Source organism: Miniopterus schreibersii, assembly GCF_964146895.1.
Source record: "Miniopterus schreibersii genome assembly, chromosome: 16".
Classification (NCBI taxonomy): Eukaryota; Metazoa; Chordata; class Mammalia; order Chiroptera; family Miniopteridae; genus Miniopterus; species Miniopterus schreibersii.
This window is the reverse complement of record NC_138116.1, coordinates 10,156,566-10,177,567: the sequence shown is the minus strand read 5'-3', so window position 1 is coordinate 10,177,567 and position 21,002 is coordinate 10,156,566. Positions and strand designations below refer to the sequence as shown.

Here is a 21,002-nt window from a genome sequence, read left to right as displayed (position 1 = left end):
ATCAAGACATTTATTTGGGCAAAAGAAGGAAAATGTCAAAGAAAAAAAAAGGCTGTTGTTTTATTTAGTTTGTACTTCTATCCTGTACCTCCTTTCCTCTCCTCCTTCCCCCACAAACAAAAAGTGAACTGTTTTACCTTATGCAGTATTAAAGCATTAATAGGTATTACTAGATTTCTTTAACTTCCCAAAGTAATATATTAAAAATTCTATAGTAGGAAAATTTCATATAAAGCTTTCTGCATAAATAATTGCATTTTAATTAGTATATTCTTGTATGATACTCTTTTCTAATCTAGGATGACATCCTTTTGAAAATCTAAACATATCCACTTGTAAGAGAGAGACTAACACTTTAGTGGATAAGTTTCTTCCAATTTCTTAGTAAAGTTTCTGTATTTATAGTGCATTAATCCCTTGGATGCTAAGCTGAAATATGAGGGACATGGCAGAGCCACTGCCTTGCCTAGTGAAGCATGAGAGGCGGGCCTAGAGCCTGATGTGACCTTGAGGGAGTGATTTCAGTGACGCACAGCAAATTCCCTTAGTTGGTGAGGAAAATGAATGACACTTCCTTTGATTCTTAATTTTTGCCTCCTTTAGTTTCCTCTCTTTTCTGTACCTTGACAGAGAAATTGGTCTCTACTCTGAAATGCACAAAATCAAAATGTTAAAACAAAAGTGCAGGGAACTATGGATTTACAGCATACTAGAGTAAAAAATGGCTTGAACAGTTATCTATTTAACCCATAGGTTTCTAAACTTGTTCATTTTTTAAACAGCATCACCTTTGTTTTACCAAATGAAATATTACACTGAATCTCAATAGATGAAAAAGGGCGAGTGTGGAGCTGCTTTGGTGGGATGGGGGGTTGGGCCAAAGCTGCCTTTTTTGCTCAGCATCTCCACAGGGGCTCCGGAGGCCTGGATCTCCAGTGAGCCCCCTTTAAAACTGCTGAGTCCAGCACAGTGATGGTGAAACCTGGTGAGGTGGAGTCACAAAGCCCAGACTCGGAGCCAGGTTTCTTGGTCCCAGTGTAGCGTGTGTTCTAATACTACTCTAAGTGTGGCAAGTTTTCTTTTCAGAAAGACATAAAGATGAAATGAAGCATCATTTCAAAGCAAAAACTGCCAAAAGTGGCAGCTTGAAAAATAAGCCTAGTCAAACTAAGTTTCCATTGGGGGAAAATATATTTAATTACTTTTAGACATCTATTTCCCCACCCCCATTGTTGTCTCAGCTTTTTGTTGGTTGAGTACTTTTCTGTGTATTTTTGGTATGCTAGAATACACCAGTTTCAGAAAACACCACTTCTTGGAGTTTTACTTTACCATACTATGGAAAGTTTTTTTCTTTAATGATTCCTGCCTTATAACAAAATGCCCCAAACTAAATGGTGCCAGGTTACTTAAAATATAATAATTTTCCTGTTATTCTTTGTAAATAAGAACTAAATACTTTAAAATTAGCCTGGCCGGCGTGCCTTGACGGTTGAGCATCCACCTAGGATCCAGGAGATCACCGTTCGATTCTGGGTCAGGGCACAAGCCTGGGTTTCAGGCTCGATCCCCAGCAGGGCGCGTGCAGGAGGCAGCAGATCAATGACTCTCATCATTGATGTTTCTCTCTCCCCTCTCCTCTCTCCTCTCCCTCTCCCTCCTTCTCTCTGAAATCAATCAAGACAAATTTTAAAAAAAAATTATTTGTACTTATATTGTATGTGTTACATGTTCTAGTATTCTTTATAATTCAATATATGAATATCTCCTAATATATAGTACATTTGTGTTCCTAATCTTATTAAATGCTTCTAAATTTGAAAAATACTAAAAAAACCCTGTTAACACTATATTTAAATTCTTGTTCTAAAAAACACACCTGTGGTTTCCTTAATTTCACATTTTCTTTCAATTTCACATTTTCTTAGTAGAAAGTAAGGCTGATGGCCCTTTAAATCCTTTTTGTAAGGAGTAGGATTTAAAAATAAATACACAGCACTGCTAATTGCCTTTTATAATGAGTAATCCTTTACCCAAGGATTGATCCCCTTGATGTAAACCCAGGATATAAACATACATAGATTTGAATATCAGCTTTAGAAGACAGGGGAAAAAGCTGTCTTTATAATTTTTAAAGCTCTAATATTTGGGTATAAATATAAAAGAGGTGAGATTGTCACTGAATGAACTTGAAAAGGATAAATCCATTCATTCAACAAATACGTGCGCACCTACGATTTTCTCAGCAGCTCGCTAGATACCAGCAGAGGAAAGCCAAGGGAAGCAGGTGGATCTGAGTGGAATAAATTGAATGACTGGGGGAAACAATAGAAAAATAAGAGAATGTCTAGGATTTTTCTGGTTAACTTTCCATTTTGTTTACAGGCACGCATGTAGGGAATACCGGATTCACAAAGAGCTGGATCATCCCAGAATAGTTAAGCTGTACGATTATTTTTCACTGGACACTGACTCGTAAGTGCTGCACCACGTTATCTTAGTAGTTAATGCTTTTTTCTTGTAGTGCGTTGACTCTTTATGGAACAGAGTTTAAATCCGGGCCCAGGAAAAACTCTTTGAGGGAACCAAATAGATTTATTTATGGGCAGATAATTACATGTGAATTAAGAGTTGGGCCAGCAAGACATCTCTTGGCCATTGGATGTGTGCAGTTGGTGCTGGTAAATGTTTAACATCCAGCTTGGTGGGGAGAGGCATGGGGGTAATTTGTAGTATTTGCCTATTTCTGTGGTATAAATACTCCTAACATGTCCAATTTCAAGCTATCAATTTAAAACAAACAAGCACAGCTTTATTGAGCTATAACGTATATATCATATAGTTCACTCTTTTAAAGCAGAGATTTTCAACCTTTCTCATCTCCTGGCACACATAAACTACTAAAATTCTGTGGCAGTCCAAAAAATACATTTTTTGCCGATCTGACAAAAAAATAGGTATAATTTTGGTTCATTCACACCGGACAGCTATTGTTGTGTTGGCTGTTATCATTTTTTTATTTGACAGTCTAAGGGAAAAGACGTCAGTGCCCCTGACTAAGTAGTCAAGTATTGCATGTTTTAAAAATTCTTGCAGCTCACCTGCCGAAAATCGCTGTTTTTAAGTGCACAATCAGTTCAGTGGCTTTTTGTACATTCACAGAATGCACAACTATTTTCATAATCAATTTCAGAACATTTTCATCACCTCAAGAAGGAACCCCACACCTTTTGCTATCATCTTATTTTTCCACCCCCAGCCTTAAGCAACCACTAATCCACTTTTTGTCTCTATAGAGTTCCTATTCTGGGCTGTCATATGAATGGATCATATAGATGTGAACTTTTGTGGCTGGCTTTTTTCACTTAGCATGATGTTTTTTCAAGGTTTATCCTTGTTCTAGCATGTATCAGAACGTCTTCCTTTTTACAACCAAATATATTCCATTGTGTAGACATAGCCACCTTTTGTTTACCCATTTATTCTACCAGTGGCTTAATAACCAGCTCACAAAATTCCTGAAAATTTAACTATCAGCTCTCAGAATCTGGCACAAATTGGTTCCAACATACCACTTACCTGCACCAGTGAGTGTGGACTGTTCAATAGTGTCTCTGCCCCACCCTGGTGACCAAGGAAGACCAACAGGTCTTTTAAAGGAGTATTGGCAGTGTGACTTGGTCATAGAATGAGAATGAATATGGCATAAATGAAGGCATTGTCCAGTTCTAAGTGTTAAAATATAGGTTCATAGGTTTATAGGATGTTAGAATTCGGGGGCAGACCTCAGTTCAACCTTCTCGTTTCATAGGTGGAGATTTGAGAATCAGAAGTTAAATGACTTGTTTAAGAGCTTTAATAATCTTGAGTATTGTTGTATTTCATTCCCAGGTATAGGTAAGCTCTAGCACCCCTGAGTTTATCTAGGAGTTAAGAACTGTTTCAGCACTTGGAAACATTTTGTAGGAGTCTGAACTGAGCCAGGAGAACATACCCCGGGTATGGCTTACAGGTGTTTCTCTTAGCCCCCCAGTGTAATTGTAGGAGTTTGGGCCTGTTTCAGGCAGCAGCTATCTCAGAGATTGTGAATCGGCCCACATTTAGAAATGACACCAAAAGGAAACTACACTTCCCTTTGGGAACATGAACTACTTCCTCTTCCATCTGCTCTGGGATTTCTCCTTTCCAGTGGGGTGGCCCTTGCATCAGGCATAGCCATGTGTGTTTAGCGTGGGTGGTTGGGGGGTTTGGAAAAAGATCTAGGTATAGAGCAGGTCTCCACAGGGTGGCTTTACTGTTTTGCTTTGAGTAAATTCCTTGAATACTTGGTAGGACCCTCACTCCTACCCCCCCAAAACTTGCGTACAGAACCTATTTCAAAGTTAAATGCAATGACTTAGATTGTCTGCTATTTTGAATTATATACATACTTCTAACTAATCTGAGAAATTGAGTTGCACCTGTGCTCTTACTGAGTTGTTTACTTTGTTCTTCCTGTTGTGTGTATGATGAATTTTCTTCAACAGTAAATGAGACCATTATTTTAGAAAGTCCTCTGTGAGTTGGCTGAGTATTAAAAGAGATTTTATTTTCAGCTCACATTTGGGTCAAAGAATAAATCAGCTAAGCATGAGAATCCGTATCTCAGATTTCAGTGTCTCAGATCAGAGAATCTGCAAATTTCAGACATTCTCAATAGGGTGCTAGCCTGCCCTAGTGTGTTTCATAGGAAGCATGGCGCTGTTTTCCAGTTTGGGATCCCACAGGACAGCGTGTCCACATTTCAGTCAGTGCATTTTGAAGGCCTCAGGTTGCCTGGAGGCCCTTAGTTTTAGTCCTGAATTTGTTTGCTCTCAGGTCTGCTCCTTATTCTTCCCTGTTCTGCATCTTAGGTGAGTTGGCCCTTGCAGGCTGTTTTACCTGGCTCCTGTGTTAGTTGTTCAACTGGCTTCAGCCAATGGGGAGATAGAGATGGTGGTGGAGGGAGGACACCCCTCCCTCTTTGTGGTTCTACTTTCCCTTGGTGACCCTGGGTTCTGTTTGCACCATCTCCCCCTCTGGCCCTCTGGCCCTAGGGTGCTAATGGCTTCCTGCTCTAGATAGTCTCTGGGGTGCCTCACTAGCCAGTTGTTTTCTCAGATCTTTTATCATCTCTGTGTTCAGTTCCCTGAATTAAAGCCTCTCTTTTAAATACTCAAGTGATTTTTATTTCCTGGCTTAGACCCTGGGTGATACAACCATATTGTCAAGCTTAGAACAGTTTGAAAAGTATTCATCTCTCAGGACTACTCAAACAGTTCAGGATGACTTACTTCAGTTTATAACTGCCTTGGAAGATAATCGCATGACCCTTAATGCCACGAATATTATGCAGTTTTAAATTTGGGTCTGTTTAATGTATTGATATAAGTGGAGGAAGAAAACCCATACTATGTAATAACACATTTGTTAGAAGCACAGATACTGTACTTTAAAAAGCTCTTTTATACATTGTGTTTAGTGAAGAGAAATTGTATTGTAGTACAGTACTGTGTCAGATTGCCAGGAGGCATGGTATGCAACCAGGCCTTGGGACCTGGGCAAACCCGAGATTTTTTCCTCCCTGTCAGCACTCAGGGTCATAGAAAATGTTTGTAGTGAGAACTGTGTACTTGATCACATGTGCTTGTTTAGAAATGGGCATGACGTGGATATGTAAAGGAGACCTTTCCAAAAAGACTTAAATACATTGCAGTTGAGGTATGCCAAGAGGGAACTTTATTTAGCATAGCAGATTCCAGTGTGGGGGGCATGGAGGCTCTTCACCAAGAAAGTAAACTTTCTTCCTGAGGCCACTGAAGTAGCTAATACTGAATAAGGAATAGAAGAGTTTTCACAGAACAAAGAGGAAAGGAGTGAGACACTAATTACCTGAAGTTTTCACTGGGGCTGGTTTAGTCAGTCTTAATCTGCTTGCTCTCATCTCGCGGTCAAATGTTGGTTTATTTGTCTTTAGGTTTTGTACAGTATTAGAATACTGTGAGGGAAATGATCTGGACTTCTACCTGAAACAGCACAAATTAATGTCGGAGAAAGAGGCCCGATCCATTATCATGCAGATTGTGAATGCTTTAAAGTACTTAAATGAAATAAAACCTCCCATCATACACTATGACCTCAAACCAGGTATGTCTAACTTTTAGGAGACAGTATTGGTGGCTTTTCTTTGGTCTTATAAGTGACTTTTAATTTTATAAAGTGAGAGAATTTGGCAGGAGCCAGGAAGGCCTAAAACCACCTGACTTTTGATTGCTTAAGTAGGTATGGGAATAGAGCCCTGGCCTTGCAGCACTGGGCTTAGGAGGGTGGGTGTTGTTAAATGCTCCAGAGAAACAATGCCCTGTCTTTAGAGCCAGGGCAGGCCATGATGTCAGCCCGATTAAGAACTGTTTGGCAAGCTCCGCTTCGTTTTTTCCCATTACTCACACTGCATAGCAGTTCCTCTATTCCAGGTCTCTTTGATAAGTGCTCAAAAATTAACGACTTATTTTGCACATATATCTCCCATTTCATTAAATTCCAAGCAGAGTTTTTCCTTTTTGTATAGTTACAATCTAACTTGGATAGTCATCAGCAAAAAGTAGAGGGCAGTTGGACTTCTTGCCTCTATTTTTTGTTGACGTTTGCATGTGTTCTCTGTGGACAGCTCCAACCAGCTTAGCTTTGATGTTAGGAAGATGATTCCCATTTACCTCCTGGTGTGGCACAGTTGTTAAGTTTGCTTTCCTCTTCTGGTAGCTACATATTAACTCTCACGATTCATTATTCTTTAATGTTCTAATACAGTTCACACGACTAAAAAATCCATTATAATGAAGTGATTTTTTTAAAGAGTGGCCATTGTGTGATTCAGTTTTCCATCACTGAATCCAGTACATTTTCCTACCTTAGGAGCTGTAGGTGGCACTGTGGTACTATCTTTGATTCCCTTGTATGTTTTCTTTGATTCCCCCCCCCCCCAAAAAAAACTAATGTTCTAAACACGGTGGTTTAGAGATCCTTACCGAAAGTTCAGATGAAACTTTCCCACCATTTTTGACCAACTGTACAAGTAATATTTTACTTTGGCGAGTTATAATTTCTTTCCACTGCTCATAGTGGTGGTTTTGGCACATTAAGCAGGTGATTCTTGGAAAATAGAAGGTTGTAGCCAGGCACAGGGCTCTTCCCCCAGCATTCAGAATCCAGATCTCATTTTATTCTGGGGATTGAGATGTTTGGTGTCGTGTGCAAGAGTTTGAGTTCAGTTGTCCCCTTCTTGTCTGTTACTACCTTGGATTTTTCTCTTAATTAGTAAGTCTCTTTTTATTGATGAAGATTTTTATCTTTTTAGGTAATATTCTTTTAGTAAATGGTACAGCGTGTGGAGAGATAAAAATCACAGATTTTGGTCTTTCCAAGATCATGGATGATGATAGCTACAATTCAGTGGATGGCATGGAGCTAACGTCACAAGGTGCTGGTACTTATTGGTAGGTATCTGGGAGACCTTCCAGGTTGGCTGGTGGAGAAATGGCTGTGCTATACTGAAGTGTTGGTGATTAATACTTAATCTCTACCTCCTGTCTGCTTGGGCAATAATGCTGTAAACCAAAGCAGATTTTTCCTCCCCAAAAGTTACTGTCTTTTCAGCAGTTTGACTCTTATGTTAATGTCTTAATTTTTCTTCCCTTTCGTGAAAACCATTGAGAGAGAGATGATGTTTGGTCAGGTGTTACAGTTGTGTGTTTCCTCCGTAGAGTTGGCCCTAGTGAGTAGGTAGAGAATGAAGTTGCTCATTTGTATATAAAGAATGGCCCAAATTCTTTTCAGTACAAATACAGATCTCTCTCTTCATGGGTTAATGGACTGAAGGATTTGTTTCTAGAGTTGCTGAGGATGATGGATTCTCAAGAACTAAGAAATTCTGAAGATCAGAATGTAAAATAATCAGGATGTAAAAAGCAATCTTTAAACTCTAAACAGGAAAAAGTTTGCTGTTTGCCAAGAAATTTATCCATCTCAGCCACATTCTAAAAGGTTTTAAACCACATTTCTTCCTATCTGTTGTCACTCATCTCTCCCCAACCACCCTGCCCCAGCTAGCTCTACCTGCCTGTTCTATGACTTATCCTACTTCCGCCTAGTATGACTTTTGACAGTGAGAACCATTAAGATGCCTATAGCTCAGGCATTCAACTTTGTGAATGTAAATATGTGGTAATAGAGCTGTTTTTTCACATCTGCACTAGTAACACAAAGCCACGTATTGGAATGTGTGATTCTGAACATCAAGGAAGCTTCTAGTAGCAGCAAAAGGGATGGGTAACACATGCTATTGTACCTCAGGGCCAGTTGGTCAGTTCACTTATGTTTGACACTGTAGAATAGCTAGTGACTGGGAATGAAGGTGTTGATCTGAAGCAGACAGAGAAGAGTGGGGTTATGTCTTTTACAACACGTAGCATTGCTCTCACCAGCCTGATCATATTTAAGTTATGTATATTAAAGAGCCAATCAAACCCTGCTGAAAACACACACAGTTTCTAGTTTTCATGGTTCTTCATTGTTTGTGGAGATGGTACCTCTAGTGACAATGTCACTAAATTAAAACTTCTGAAATTCTAGGTTCAAAATAGAAGCTACACTTAGTGTTATTCACTATGTTGGTTATTGTGGGTTAGTGTTCCTGTCGCTAAATGGTACAGAAGTATCTGCTGCTGGAAATTTTGGAAACAGATCTCTTCTGCTGTATAAATTCACTGGAACTTGAATTTTAGCTTTTTGTTTGATAGTGTGTTCTTTTTAAAAGGTGAAGCCTTTTCATGTTTAATTAGTTTTCTCATTGCTGCCTATTGCTATATTTGCTAAGCTATAAAAATTCAGTGGTAAGAATTTAAATAAAAATTACATGATATTTGGGATTTGCTTCAGTTCAAAGTGATGTGCGGGGAAGTGGAGAGGATGTGTATGAATAAGGATTCACTGCGTGTTGATAGGTACTGAAGCTGGCTGATGAGTACTTGGGGGTTCATTTTACTGCTCTTCCTACTTCTGGGTGTATTTGAAGTTTCCTTTTCATAGTTAAAAGCAAGGGAGAGAGGGGCTGCTGAGAACACTAAATTTCATGGGTTTCTATGAAAGTGTAAAAAGTCCCCATATTGGTAGAAACATTGTCATAATCACCATCCTCAGTATGTCATCCTCTGCGATGTCCCAGAGAGCTAAAGATAGACTGGGACATCATTCTAAGTGGCTACATGCGGTACTTGGTTGTTCGGGAACTATTCTATGTTGAATTCTGCTTGCAAGTAATTGACCATAGACGAGGCCTTGAGAATCTCTTTTCTTTCTGAGAGTTTTATTGTCATGGAATATGCAACTATGTTTGTTTTTTTAAAAATGTCAGTGTAGTGTCATAGAACTGTCCTCTACTCTCCCTCCCAAAGTCCTTGATAGGGAATTAGAATGCTTCTTATTGCCAGGCTGGTGTTGCTCAATGGGTTCAGTTCCTGGTTAGGGCACATGCCGGGACTGTGGGCTCAATCCTCAGTGAACGGCATGCAGGAGGCAGCCAATTGATGTTGATATTTCTCTCTCATCAATGTTTCTAACTCTCACTCCCATCTCCTCCCTTCCTCTCTAAAAAAAAGTCAATAAAAACATATTTTTAAAAATAGTCTAAAAAGAATGCTCATTATTTTCAGTTTTTAGGGGAAGAACTAATTTATTTATTCATTTACAGATGGGGGAAACTAAGACCTAGAAAATGATTTTCCAGACTTCTATTAAGTGGCAATGTCTTTTGTATTCTAAATATTTGGCTAAATTATTGCTCTGCATGTGGACAAGTTCAACAGTTTCTGTTCCTCCCCACTACCTCCACAAAAAAGTTATAAATACATTAAAATGAATATTTTAGAATCAATTCTATTTGTTATATATCTAATATCATATTTGTTATATATGTTAAATGTCAAGAACCATGAAAACGGGTTCAGTTTGGTTTTAGCGTTTGGAAGAGCTGTTTTTAAAATAAATTATTTTTTTCTATATTGTTTCTTTGCTATTCCCCCCCCCCCCCTTGTGAGTTCTATATCTGTATTTTCATTTCTCAGTGTGTATTTTGGCTAAAAGTTATTTTTTAAAAAAGAAAGCCCATCATCAGAACATTTCTGTCTCTCAACTCTTGTGGTCCCCTTCAAGCTGTAAGTTTAGATTTTTATACCAAAAGCACAGCAGGGTCTAAAATAAAGAGTTTTTCACAGAATTGATTTTGCCCGCATGAAATCTGCAGAATTCGATCTGTTATCTACAGAATTCTGCCTTCCAGCTGTGCGATGGCTGAGGCTCCAGGCAACGAGTGGAAGCAATGAGTGGAAGCGTATTTGTTTGGTTTCCTAAATGTCAAGAGACACTTACCTTCCATACCTTACAATTTGGTGTGGTTGGCTGTCTAGCTAGTCTTTTTAGAGGCCGGGGGTAGATGAGGGAGGGAAGGAATTCAGATGAGGATCAAGTTGTTCTCACAACTAGTTTGTTGAGCTTTTTCTGCACTATTAATTAGTCTTCCAGTAATCCCCTGATCACCGTTGAAGTGGGAAATATAAAACATATTTTGATAATACGGACTTGAATGCCACCATTGATTATATATTGTAGTTATTTCTAGTCCCGATTACCCAAAGGAGCTACATTAAGAAGACAGACAGCCATTCCCCTCAGAGATTTCTGCTGGGTTCTGAAATCGAGACTTTTAAAATAGTTACTTTACAACATCTTCAGCCAACATGAAAGGAAACCGACACCACCCCTGGTTCTATTTTAATGTTTGTTGATGCAGCTGTCATAAAAGGGAGTGCACATCTAATATGCTCCCCTCACTCCCTGCAAACCTGTTGAATGAGCATGGCTTAGGGGTTGGAGCGTAGGCCTTTGCGCCAAAGAGTCATGGGTTCAGTTCCTGGTCAAGGGCATGTACCTGAGTTGCAGGTTCGATCCCCTACCCTAGTTGGGGCATGTGTGAGAGGCAACCAATTTATGTGTCTTTCTCACAGTGATGTTTCCCTCTCCCTCTCTCCCTTCCACTCTAAAAATCAATGGAAAAAATATTCTTGGGTGAGGATTAACAACAACAAAATATCTTTTAAGCTTGTTGAATGACGCTTATGTTAGGGACAAACCTGGGAAAGGAAGCTGGAGTGAGTGAAATAGGAACTAGAGAGAATATTTACCTCTCAGTGAATTGAGAAATGTATTTTAAGTCTTTATAGGGCATAACTGCCTCCTTATTTAGAGTGTCTTTTCATTGACTTTCTCCAGCTAGGTCTAAGTTTCTTTTTTATCTGTTAAAATTCAGGTATTTTCATTTCCAACAAGGTCTTTTCCTTTCCTGTACATGTCTTAGATCTGTGCATTTTTCTGAGAATCCTTATTTCCCTTTTGTCCCAGGTATTTACCACCAGAGTGTTTTGTGGTTGGGAAAGAACCACCAAAGATCTCAAATAAAGTTGATGTCTGGTCAGTGGGTGTGATCTTCTACCAGTGTCTTTATGGAAGGAAGGTAAGGATGAAAGTCAGACAGTGTGGCTTCACCTGTCTCGGGTGATGCATGTACAAAGTGGCATGGTGTGGATTATTCTCTTGGGGTTAATCATTGGATTATACAAAACAGAATCTTGAAAGTTGTGGTTTGAACAAAAAACAGACTTAATAATCATAGCTTTATGTATAAGCAGAAAATTTCAACCCTGGAGCACCTAATGAATTCTGTTGGGCTGTGGAAAAAATGCATTTTTTGCTGTTCTTAGTTAGATCCAGGATATGTTTTGATTCCAATAATACGCTATAGGGAATTATGTTAAATAGTTCATTAAAGTATACAATCTTCACAAGAGCCATTCTTAAGGGTCCCCAAACTTAAAACTTGAAATATCTGTGGGGCCCTTTATTCCCAACCACCCCATTAGTTAAAGCTACTATTAATAAAGCATGCTTTATATTTCTATACTGGGAGGTGGTGTCAGAAAGTATCACGGTCTGCTGCCTTTGATCAAAGTGATATATCATTAGAACAAGTAATAACCTAGGTAGTAAAGTACACCTAATGAATTTTTGCATTTGTTTTACCTGTGAGCATACTACCTTATAAATGTATGTATTAGGGTCCAGCTGTGTATTTCTGCTCATATGTCTGCTGTCAGTGTGTTTGTATGTTTCAGCACGCCCCTTAGGCTGTGGGTATAAGCCATTTGGGAGCTCTGCAACTCCCCTGGACTCTTAATATTTTGGTTACAATATCCAGACCAAGCTCTTAATTCAGATTTCAGCTTCCTCTTCATCTTCTTGTTTCGTTTTTTCCTTTATCCCACTTCTCTAAGCAGGTGGAGTTCATTTCCTCTTTAACTTCTTGTTTCCTTTTTTTCCTTATCACACTTCTCTAATCTGGAAGTTATTCGGAACTACAGGGGTTAATGATTACCTACTCTGATAATGTGGAAGTGGTGCTGAGAGTGGTGGTAGAGGTCATCTAGGATTGTTTTATGCTCTCGGTAGAAACAATGTAGAATTGACACTAGGCCTGAACCTCATTTTTCAGAGTTTATTAGAAAATGGCAGTTTGGAGCACAGATGAAGCCACTTAGTAGCCCCAATTCTGTTTTTTCCCCAACTCTGGCCTTACCTCTTCTACTTTTTCACTTTTCCATCTCTTTTTGTCTGTATCTTGGATCTGTTAGTGTCACACATACTATTGCTTAAGCCCATAGGTATCACTCAGGGCAAAAGAGATTGCTGATTCCTGCTCTGAATCTTTTCTGTAAGCAAAACTTAGCAGAGGTATGATACAATAGATGCTGCTTCTGCTTTCAACTCTGCCTTAACCTAGATGGTGGACTGTGAGCAAGTCCTTTAAGCTCTGAGCCTTTTGCACCTTCATCTATAGAAATGGAAGAATTCCAGGAGATTCTCTCCAAAGTTCCCTCTAGCAGTTCTCATGAAGATGTCTTCTCCTGTCCTTCTGGGGTTTTGAATTGCTCTATTTTGTTTTAACCGGAGGCCCACCTTTGTTTATTTTTGTTTTTATATGGTAGCCTTTTGGCCATAACCAGTCCCAGCAAGACATTCTGCAAGAAAATACTATTCTTAAAGCTACTGAAGTACAGTTTCCGCCAAAGCCAGTAGTAACACCTGAAGCAAAGGTAAGTTCACGCCAGTTGGCCAGCAGAAACGACTGCCCTGCTTTTTGTATTATTTCTCTGGACAGTAGCGGATGGACTACTTAGTACACCTTCCTCCTTCTAAATGTGTATTTCTCCAGCCCCCACTCTCTTCTCCTCTCCTCCCACAACAAGTATTGAGTTTACATTCCACTAGGTGAGACAAACAGTAACTAAAAGTGGATACACTTCAGATGGTGATAAATGTTAGGAAGAAAATTAGAGTAAGGGGGTGGAGAGGTGGGAGCCCCTTTTTTGATGGCATGATCAGTGAAGGCCTTGAATGATGGGAGGTGGGGCCATGTCTAGATTTGGGAGACTGTTCTGAGCAGAGAACAGTGAGTAAAGCTCAGATGTGAGCATGAGTTTAGCAGGTCCACAGAGCGGAGGGGAGAGGGTAGGAGAGACAGCAGGACAGGTTGTAAACTGATGTAAAGCAGTTGAAGGTTTTAATCAGGGCAACTGTGATCTTATTGCTATTTCAAAAACCTATACTGGCAGCTGTGTGGAGAGAAAATTCAAAGTGTAAAAGTTTATTTGACCAGTGTTAAACCCAAGAAAACCCATTTAACTCCAGTTCCAGGTATCTCACTAAGGAAGGGTCTTTTTCTTTTTTTTTAATCCTTACTTGAGTATATGTTATTGATTTTAGAGAGGAGGGGAGGGAGAGAGAGAGAGGGAAACATTGATGTGAGAGAGAACATTGATTGGTTGCCTTTTATGCTCACCCTGACTGGAGATGGAGCCTACAATCTGGATACTTGCCCTGATGGGAATCGAACCCCCAGCCTTTCAGTATACAGGACAATGCTCCAACCAACTGAGCCACACCGGCCAGGGGAAGAAAGGCTTATTTTTAAAGGCCAAGGGTCATTATTGTTCATGTCTGTGAATTTGTTTTCATCTTCTAAATGCTTTAATCAAGCAGTTTACCTCTACGTGTCTTTTATTTTGAAAAACCAGGATTGGTATTAATACTTTTGTGTTTTATTAATTAAACATGGGAAAAAATAGAAAGCATTGGTTTATTTCATGTTTTAGATTTTTAAAAGTAGACTTTATTTTTTTAAAACAGTTTTAGATTCAGAACAAATTTGAGTGGAAAATAGAGTTTCCATATACTCCCTGGCCCCCCCTTACACACACACACACACAGAGCCTTCCCTACTGTCAGCCTCCTGCACCAGCATGGTACATTTTTACAGTTACTGAACCTCCATGGAGATGCCATTATCACCCTCATGTAACGTATGGACTTTGGGTGGTGATATTTTCGATTTTTAAAAAAGGATTCATTTATTTAAAATAATTATAAGACTTAGATTAAATAGAACTGTCTGGTGAAAAAGATCATTTATTTAAGGGTCTTTCTGGTAATGATAAGAGTTATAGAAACAGACTACATAGTCCATCATGCACAGGGCCAAGGAAACTCCCCGTTGGTAGTGAGTTAGGATCCGAATCAAGCCCCGCTCACAGGGTGTCTTTATGCCTTTATGTCTCTCGGGGAGACAAGTTCTGTTCGGGTTTTCCTTGATGACTTAGGTATGTGTCTGCTTGTTTGCTTAACGATCTTTCAGGGAAGAGCAAGATTCACAGGGAAAGCACTTACCATCTGTGGTACAGTGTGGCGTTCGTGTGGGTCTCCTCACCCTGCCTGTGGTGGCAGTTTGTCATTCAGTTCCCACTTCCTCAGGAAGTTCATGCAAGGCCATGGTTAGTAGGTGCAGGACCATGAATGTAGACTGTGCCCATGCAAACCAGCCAAGGCAAAGAGAGTTTTTGTGTTGGTCTCTGTGTTTTGGGGACAGAGGTATTTAGCGGTCATGCCCGTTCCCCTCAGGAATGGCCCATCCACCTCCATCTGGGAAGGAGCTGGTGACCACAGAGAGGTGCTGCTGCCAGTGCGCCTCCTTCCCTGGTCCTCTCAGCTCTGCCTGGCGGTTCCAGGAGGGCCCTGGCAGCTGCTAGGGAGCCTCGGGTTTCCCTCCTTGGGGCACCAGGATTATTTGCTTCAGGCTTCTTTAAGAAACTTTCCTTTCAGGCGTTTATTCGGCGATGCTTGGCCTACCGAAAGGAGGACCGCATCGATGTCCAGCAGCTGGCCTGTGACCCCTACTTGCTGCCTCACATCCGAAAGTCGGTCTCCACAAGTAGCCCTGCTGGAGCTGCTATTGCATCAACCTCTGGGGTGTCCAATAACAGTTCTTCGAATTGAGACCCACTCCTAGGCCACAGACTGTTCAACACACAGAGTGGACAAATGGCATTCAGCAGCGGGTTTGGAACATAGCGAATCCGAATGGATCTCATGAAACCTGTACCAGGTGCTTTTATTTTCTTGCTTTTTTCCCATCCATAGAGCATGACAGCATCGATTCTCATTGAGGAGAAACCTTGGGCATCTCTGGCCAGGCCTCGTAGGAAAAGGCCCCGCCCGAGGTTCCGGCGTCAACGGCCACTGCGTGTGGCTGCTCTGAGTGAGGAAAAAAATTAAAAAGGAAAACTGGTTCCATGTACTGTGAACTTGAAAACATGCAGACTCAGGGGGGTCCCTGATGCAGTGCTTCAGATGAAGAATGTGGACTTGAAAATACAGACTGGGCTAGTCCAGCGTCTATATTTAAACTTGTTCTTTTCTTTTAATAAAGTTTAGGTAACATCTCCTGAAAAGCTTGTAGCACAAAGGCTCAGCTGGGGATGGTGTTTGACTTTGGAGGAAAAAAGTTGCTATTGCCCGTTAAAGGCACTAGAGTTAGTGTTTTATCCCTAAATAATTTCAATTTTTAAAACATGCAGCTTCCTTCCCCCCTTTTTTATTTTCGAAGAATACATTTGGTCATAAAGTGAAACCCGTATTAGCAAGTATGTGGCAATGTTCATTCCAATCAGAGGCAGCTTTCTCCTCCGTCTGGTCTCCTGTGTGCAGTTGCTTCCCTCATCTCAGTGGGGGAAATTGAGTGGGAGCACTGAGATGTGTGGGAGTTTGCCATTGGACAAAGAATGAGGTTAGAAGACTGCAGTGTGGGTCTCTAGGTTTTCAACTATTTCTTCACAATTTGAACACTTGACGGTTGTCCCTTTTAATTTATTTGAAGTGCTATTTTTTTAAATAAAGGTTCATCTGTCCATGCAGTCCTCTTGGATTCTCTGAATGTAGTAACTATCGAAACTGTTCCAAAGGTAGGCAGAAAACAGGCTGAGGAGCCAAATGCCCCAGGGATCAGGAGTTTCTACCCACGGTCTCTATGTGCTTGCTAAATGGTGTACATTTCTTGTTAACCCTGATATTAAAACTTGATCAGCACATAAGCTTTCCTCTGTTAGATCTTTTGGCAGGAAATAACCTCCAACCCTTTCAGTTTTGTGGGTGTGTACTGGTGTGTGTGTCTGTGTGTGCATGTGCACACGCACTTGGTCTAACTCACTTTGATTCACTAAGTGGAGTTAAAACATAATCTCAAGCGAAATAGGTATTTCAAATATGAACTTCCTTTGGAACTAATTTTTTTTAACATGGCTGTTTCTGAGATGTGATCAACTGAAGATGGAGCTGAAATGGGAGCTGCATGGCCCCACCATGCCCTTGAAACAGCAGAACACTCGGCAATGGAGAGAGGAGGCCAGAGCCTGAACATGTGGTAGCCAGCTTGGAATGTTACTGATGTGTGGCAAGAGGGCTCAGCCAGAAATATTTAAAGATGTAGCATTCAGGCATGTGAGTTCCCTGGGCAGGGGGAGGGGAGTCAGGAAGGGTAGAGCTCTCAACTAACTCACGACTAGTGTTTCTTTTACATGTGATAAATGCCTCTGGTGACATGTTTTAAGGGCCTTTGTTTGTTCTGTGAACCTGCCCCTCCCCCAGTATCAGGCCATTTTAAGGGAAAACCAAGTGTTCCAAGTTGAAGAGAAGTTTGTGGGTAGGTATCGCCTTGTGGAACCCTGAATGGAAAAAAGTCAGCCCCAGAGCCCTTGGTGCCGCCAACTTTCTAAAGCTGTTTTATTGCAGTGTTATTTATATACACGTGCACATATACACACACACATATATATACATGAACACATGATGTTCATGTAAGTGTGTGTAAAATACCTTTTTTAAACATTACAATCAAGCTGCGAAGCGAAGGGTACCCGAGGGGTCTCAAAGGTTGAGCACAATGCTGAAAGGATAGTATCTGCACGTGAAAAGATGGATGAAGTTGAGACCAGATTTAAATTTACTCAGAATATTAAGTTCTATTCCTTTTTTTCCTCCCTCTGATTCAATGAACTTGTAAAAATTTTTAAACTTTTTTAACAGTTGAAGAAATGCTGCATCTTTAAGCCTTCCCTCTAACTTCCTGCCTCCTTTTCCCCAGGGGCTAAGTGAAGCTGCAGGACTTTATTTACCTTTTCTACCTTGTCCTGAAAAAGGGGGGATGCCCTCTCTCCTTGCTTTCATTGGTTCTAGGGCCTGGTTAGAGCTGCCTGGGCTCTCTTGAGTCTGGGCAAGGCCTCTTTCCACTGCATTGACCAGCCCCAGAAAACATGCAGAATGTTGGTCTTTACTAGACTTTTTAATAGCCAGTGAAATCTAAGTGGGGTTCTTCCACGATATATTTTGTTAATATGGGTTTCACTTTTTCCAAGAATAATCCCTTATTGCCACGATGTTGATTTATTTTAAACAATGATTTTTTAAATGTGTATTAATTTGTAATTAAATCCAGCCAGACTGTTTTGGCCTTTCCCAATCTGGGGGGTGGGGAGGATATTAAAATAAGTTTTAAGAAGTGAATTTCCCAGTCTCTTGATTTTACTCTAGTTCAAACAGAGCCCTTACCATCTAGAGTGTAGATAGGGGAGTCCTGGCAGCAGGCTGAGTCCCAGTGGACAACGTAGGCATGATGGGAATGTGTTGATTCGTGCAACACCTTTTGCACCTCTGATGTGCTAACAGCTGTGCTTCTGGGTGGGAATTCAGTGAAGAGGACAGGGAAGACCCAGCCATCGGTTCACAATCCAGAGGTGAAGGCACTGTGCCCCAGGAAGGGATGGAATATGGGGGTTTGAGGGGAAGGAATTGGGCTCTGAATTATCCATTGTGAGATGGGCAGCTTTAAATGGGGAGTCACCATTGAGAGCCATAGGCACCCCTCTTCTGTGGCTGATTTGAACATGTCTGCAATTTTTTTTTTTTTTTTTTTAGGTTTTTCTCCCTGTTTTCTGCTAGTCCAGGAAAGACAAGTTTTCCTTCAGCTGAGATTAGCAGTCAAGGAGCTCTTGTGTTTCTTAATTTAGAAAACAGCTCTTTAAACATAGTAAATACAGTTATCTCCTATAACCTTAGAGCTAGAAACAAGCTGCAGGTCCAGTTCCTTATTTCTAAGAAGGCAAAGTTTACAACTAGCTTGACCCACCTTGGTGAGCTTTTCTTTCTTTTTTTGCTTTCTGAGAATCCTTTCCCCCTCACCATCTTAATTGCCCAAGTTCTCTTTGTAATTAAAATCTGCCTGGGGTGAGGGATGGGGGTGTGAGGGATGGTGCGCAACTACTTGGGGTCTGGGGAGTCCCTCTTCCTAAAATTAGTTCTGTCTTACCTTATGACAGAATCACCTAGTGGTTAAGAGCCTGGGCTTTAGAATTAGGTCTGGTTCAAATCCCACCTCTGCAAGCTTCAGGGATAGCTCCTCAAATAGTTGTATTAGAATAGAAATAAGATATGTAGCCTGGCCAATGTGGCTCAGTGGTTGAGCATCGACCTATGAACCAAGAGGTCACTGGTTCGATTCCTGGTCAAGGCACATACCCGGGTTTCAGGCTCGATCCCTGGTAGGAGGCGTGCTGGAGGCAGCAGATCAATGATGATTCCCTCTCATCAATGTTTCTATCTCTGTGTCCCTCTCCCTTTCTCCCTCTGAAATCAGTGAAGATATATTTAAAGAAAAAGAAAAAGCGGATACATAAAGCTCCTAACACATAAGAGGAAAATTTTAAAAATGTGGTTTAAAAAGATCACAAGATCCAGTAAGTGGGATTGCTGGTCCTGGGATGCCCAAGTTTGCTGGTTGGGGTTCAGAGCCTTTATACTTGCCAGGTAATCAGGAATCTGTTTGTCTTTGGTAAGTGAATCAGACCTTTCAGGAGCCTTCCCCCCTCTGGCTTGAGATTCAGTATCAACCTCTGTCCTAGAGATCAGCAGTCTCACCCAGGATCTAAGACTACTTCCCGCTGAGTCTGGAAGAAACATCTTTAGGCCAGTGTGGCCCCAGGCCAGCAGCAGCAGCAGCATCTCTGGGAACGGGAGGGGAGGAATGCACGTTCTCAGCCCTGCCCCCACCCCACTGCAACACTCTGTCTCCCAGGTGGCATGAGCACTGAGGGTCTCAAGTCTTGCAGACCTTCCTTTCAGCCACTGCAATCTGGGTGGGGTCCCTGGCGCAGGCAGGTTAAACAGCCATCTCAGACAGGTGAATAAAGAAAAATTTATTAAAAGGGGATGGGAATATCCAAAGGGAAGGGCTACACAGTGCTGAGCCAAACAGTATTGGGTCCATGATGGCAGCAAAGTATACTCGGGACAGTGAAACAAGAAAGCAAAGAAGACGCAGCAGGAAGCCTAGGCAGGGCTGCTTTGGCTCCCTGGGAAGTCAGAGAGGGAGAGAAGGGGGGCCTTGGAGAGGTAAGCCCAGGATGAGTTGCTGCTGCCCATTGCTCCCGTTTTGCAAGTCTCATGGGGTCTCCTTGGAGGGATGGAGATGGCTGGGGGTGGGGGGAGCACGTGCTGGATCCTTTGTCCTGAGCTATTTATCTCTTTCTTGCAGGTGTCAATCTGAGGGGAGGTCTCAGGGGAATGTCTCAATAGAATATTCATCAGCTTTCCAGGTGCGCTCTTTGTGTCATGGTCTGCATTATGTATCTGCGCCTGAGGCAGCCACAGCATCACTGGTCTGGTTTTGCTGCTTTTCTGGGCCTGGAGCTGAAATACAACTGAGGCCTAGATGTTATCTTTAGGGAGGAACGCTCAGGGCGTCTCAACAGCATGACCAGTGATATGCTGGGGTAAGACAGGTTACCCTGGGACAAAGTTCTTGTTTTCCCAGTATCGGCCCTTGCTAGGCATCCGGGGCTTCCTGCCCTGATGAGTCTGTTTCTGTACCTGGGTTTCTGTACCTGGCCCACCTAACAGTGGGGCAGTTGGAGAGGGTGGCTATTGGGCCTTGTCTAAACTCATCCAGCTGGAAGAGAGATGACTTTTATTTTCTGTTAGGAATAAAAATCTAAGCTCTGGGCTGTCCCGAGGACTGATGTCATACATTCGCACTCTATGGGGAGCCCCAAGAGGGGCCCTACAACACATCTTTTGGTACCTAACAGTACACTCAAGAATTCACTCCTTTGAGCAAATCTTCTTACCTTTGGCCTTCTCTTAAAACAACTTACCAGTACCTCCTCATGAATTAATTTATTACATTTTTCTTTTACTTGAGGGGTCCAGAGCTGCAGGAGAAAGCTGAGACCTGGGTCTGCTTATGAAGCCAGCCTAGTCATCTGGATCAGGGGTGAAGAGAACCTGGGACCGATTGCAGCTTTTTGGAAGTGGTTGGGAAGGAGAGTGTAGAGAGGTTGTGGGGAGAGGAGGAGGTTAAGGAGGGAGTGGCTGGGACTCCATGGCTGCTGCTGAGCTCGGCAGGTGGGCTGGGGGAACCTGCCAGAGGCTGGGGAACCAGGCCAGGGAGCAGGTCTGAGACCTGGTGGGGGCAGGGAATACAAGAGCCCTATTGT

At 41.5% G+C, this 21,002-nt stretch overlaps 1 protein-coding gene across 5 annotated transcripts in view; it reads left to right on the top strand.

Moving 5' to 3' along the window:
• The window catches only part of TLK2 (tousled like kinase 2), a 72,261-nt gene extending 54,251 nt beyond the window's left edge, over positions 1-18,010 (top strand). For 4 of the 5 annotated variants that reach the window (XM_081162733.1, XM_081162735.1, XM_081162734.1 and 1 more), the window contains 6 exons: positions 2,386-2,475; positions 5,996-6,165; positions 7,373-7,511; positions 11,470-11,581; positions 13,110-13,217; positions 15,280-18,010. In XM_081162733.1, coding sequence (XP_081018859.1) covers positions 2,386-2,475; positions 5,996-6,165; positions 7,373-7,511; positions 11,470-11,581; positions 13,110-13,217; positions 15,280-15,453 — 793 coding nt within the window. In that variant the 3' untranslated portion in view covers positions 15,454-18,010. The remainder of the gene's footprint in view (positions 1-2,385; positions 2,476-5,995; positions 6,166-7,372; positions 7,512-11,469; positions 11,582-13,109; positions 13,218-15,279) is intronic. The other variant, XM_081162736.1, reaches the window with a different exon arrangement.
• The last annotated feature ends 2,992 nt before the right edge of the window (positions 18,011-21,002 follow it).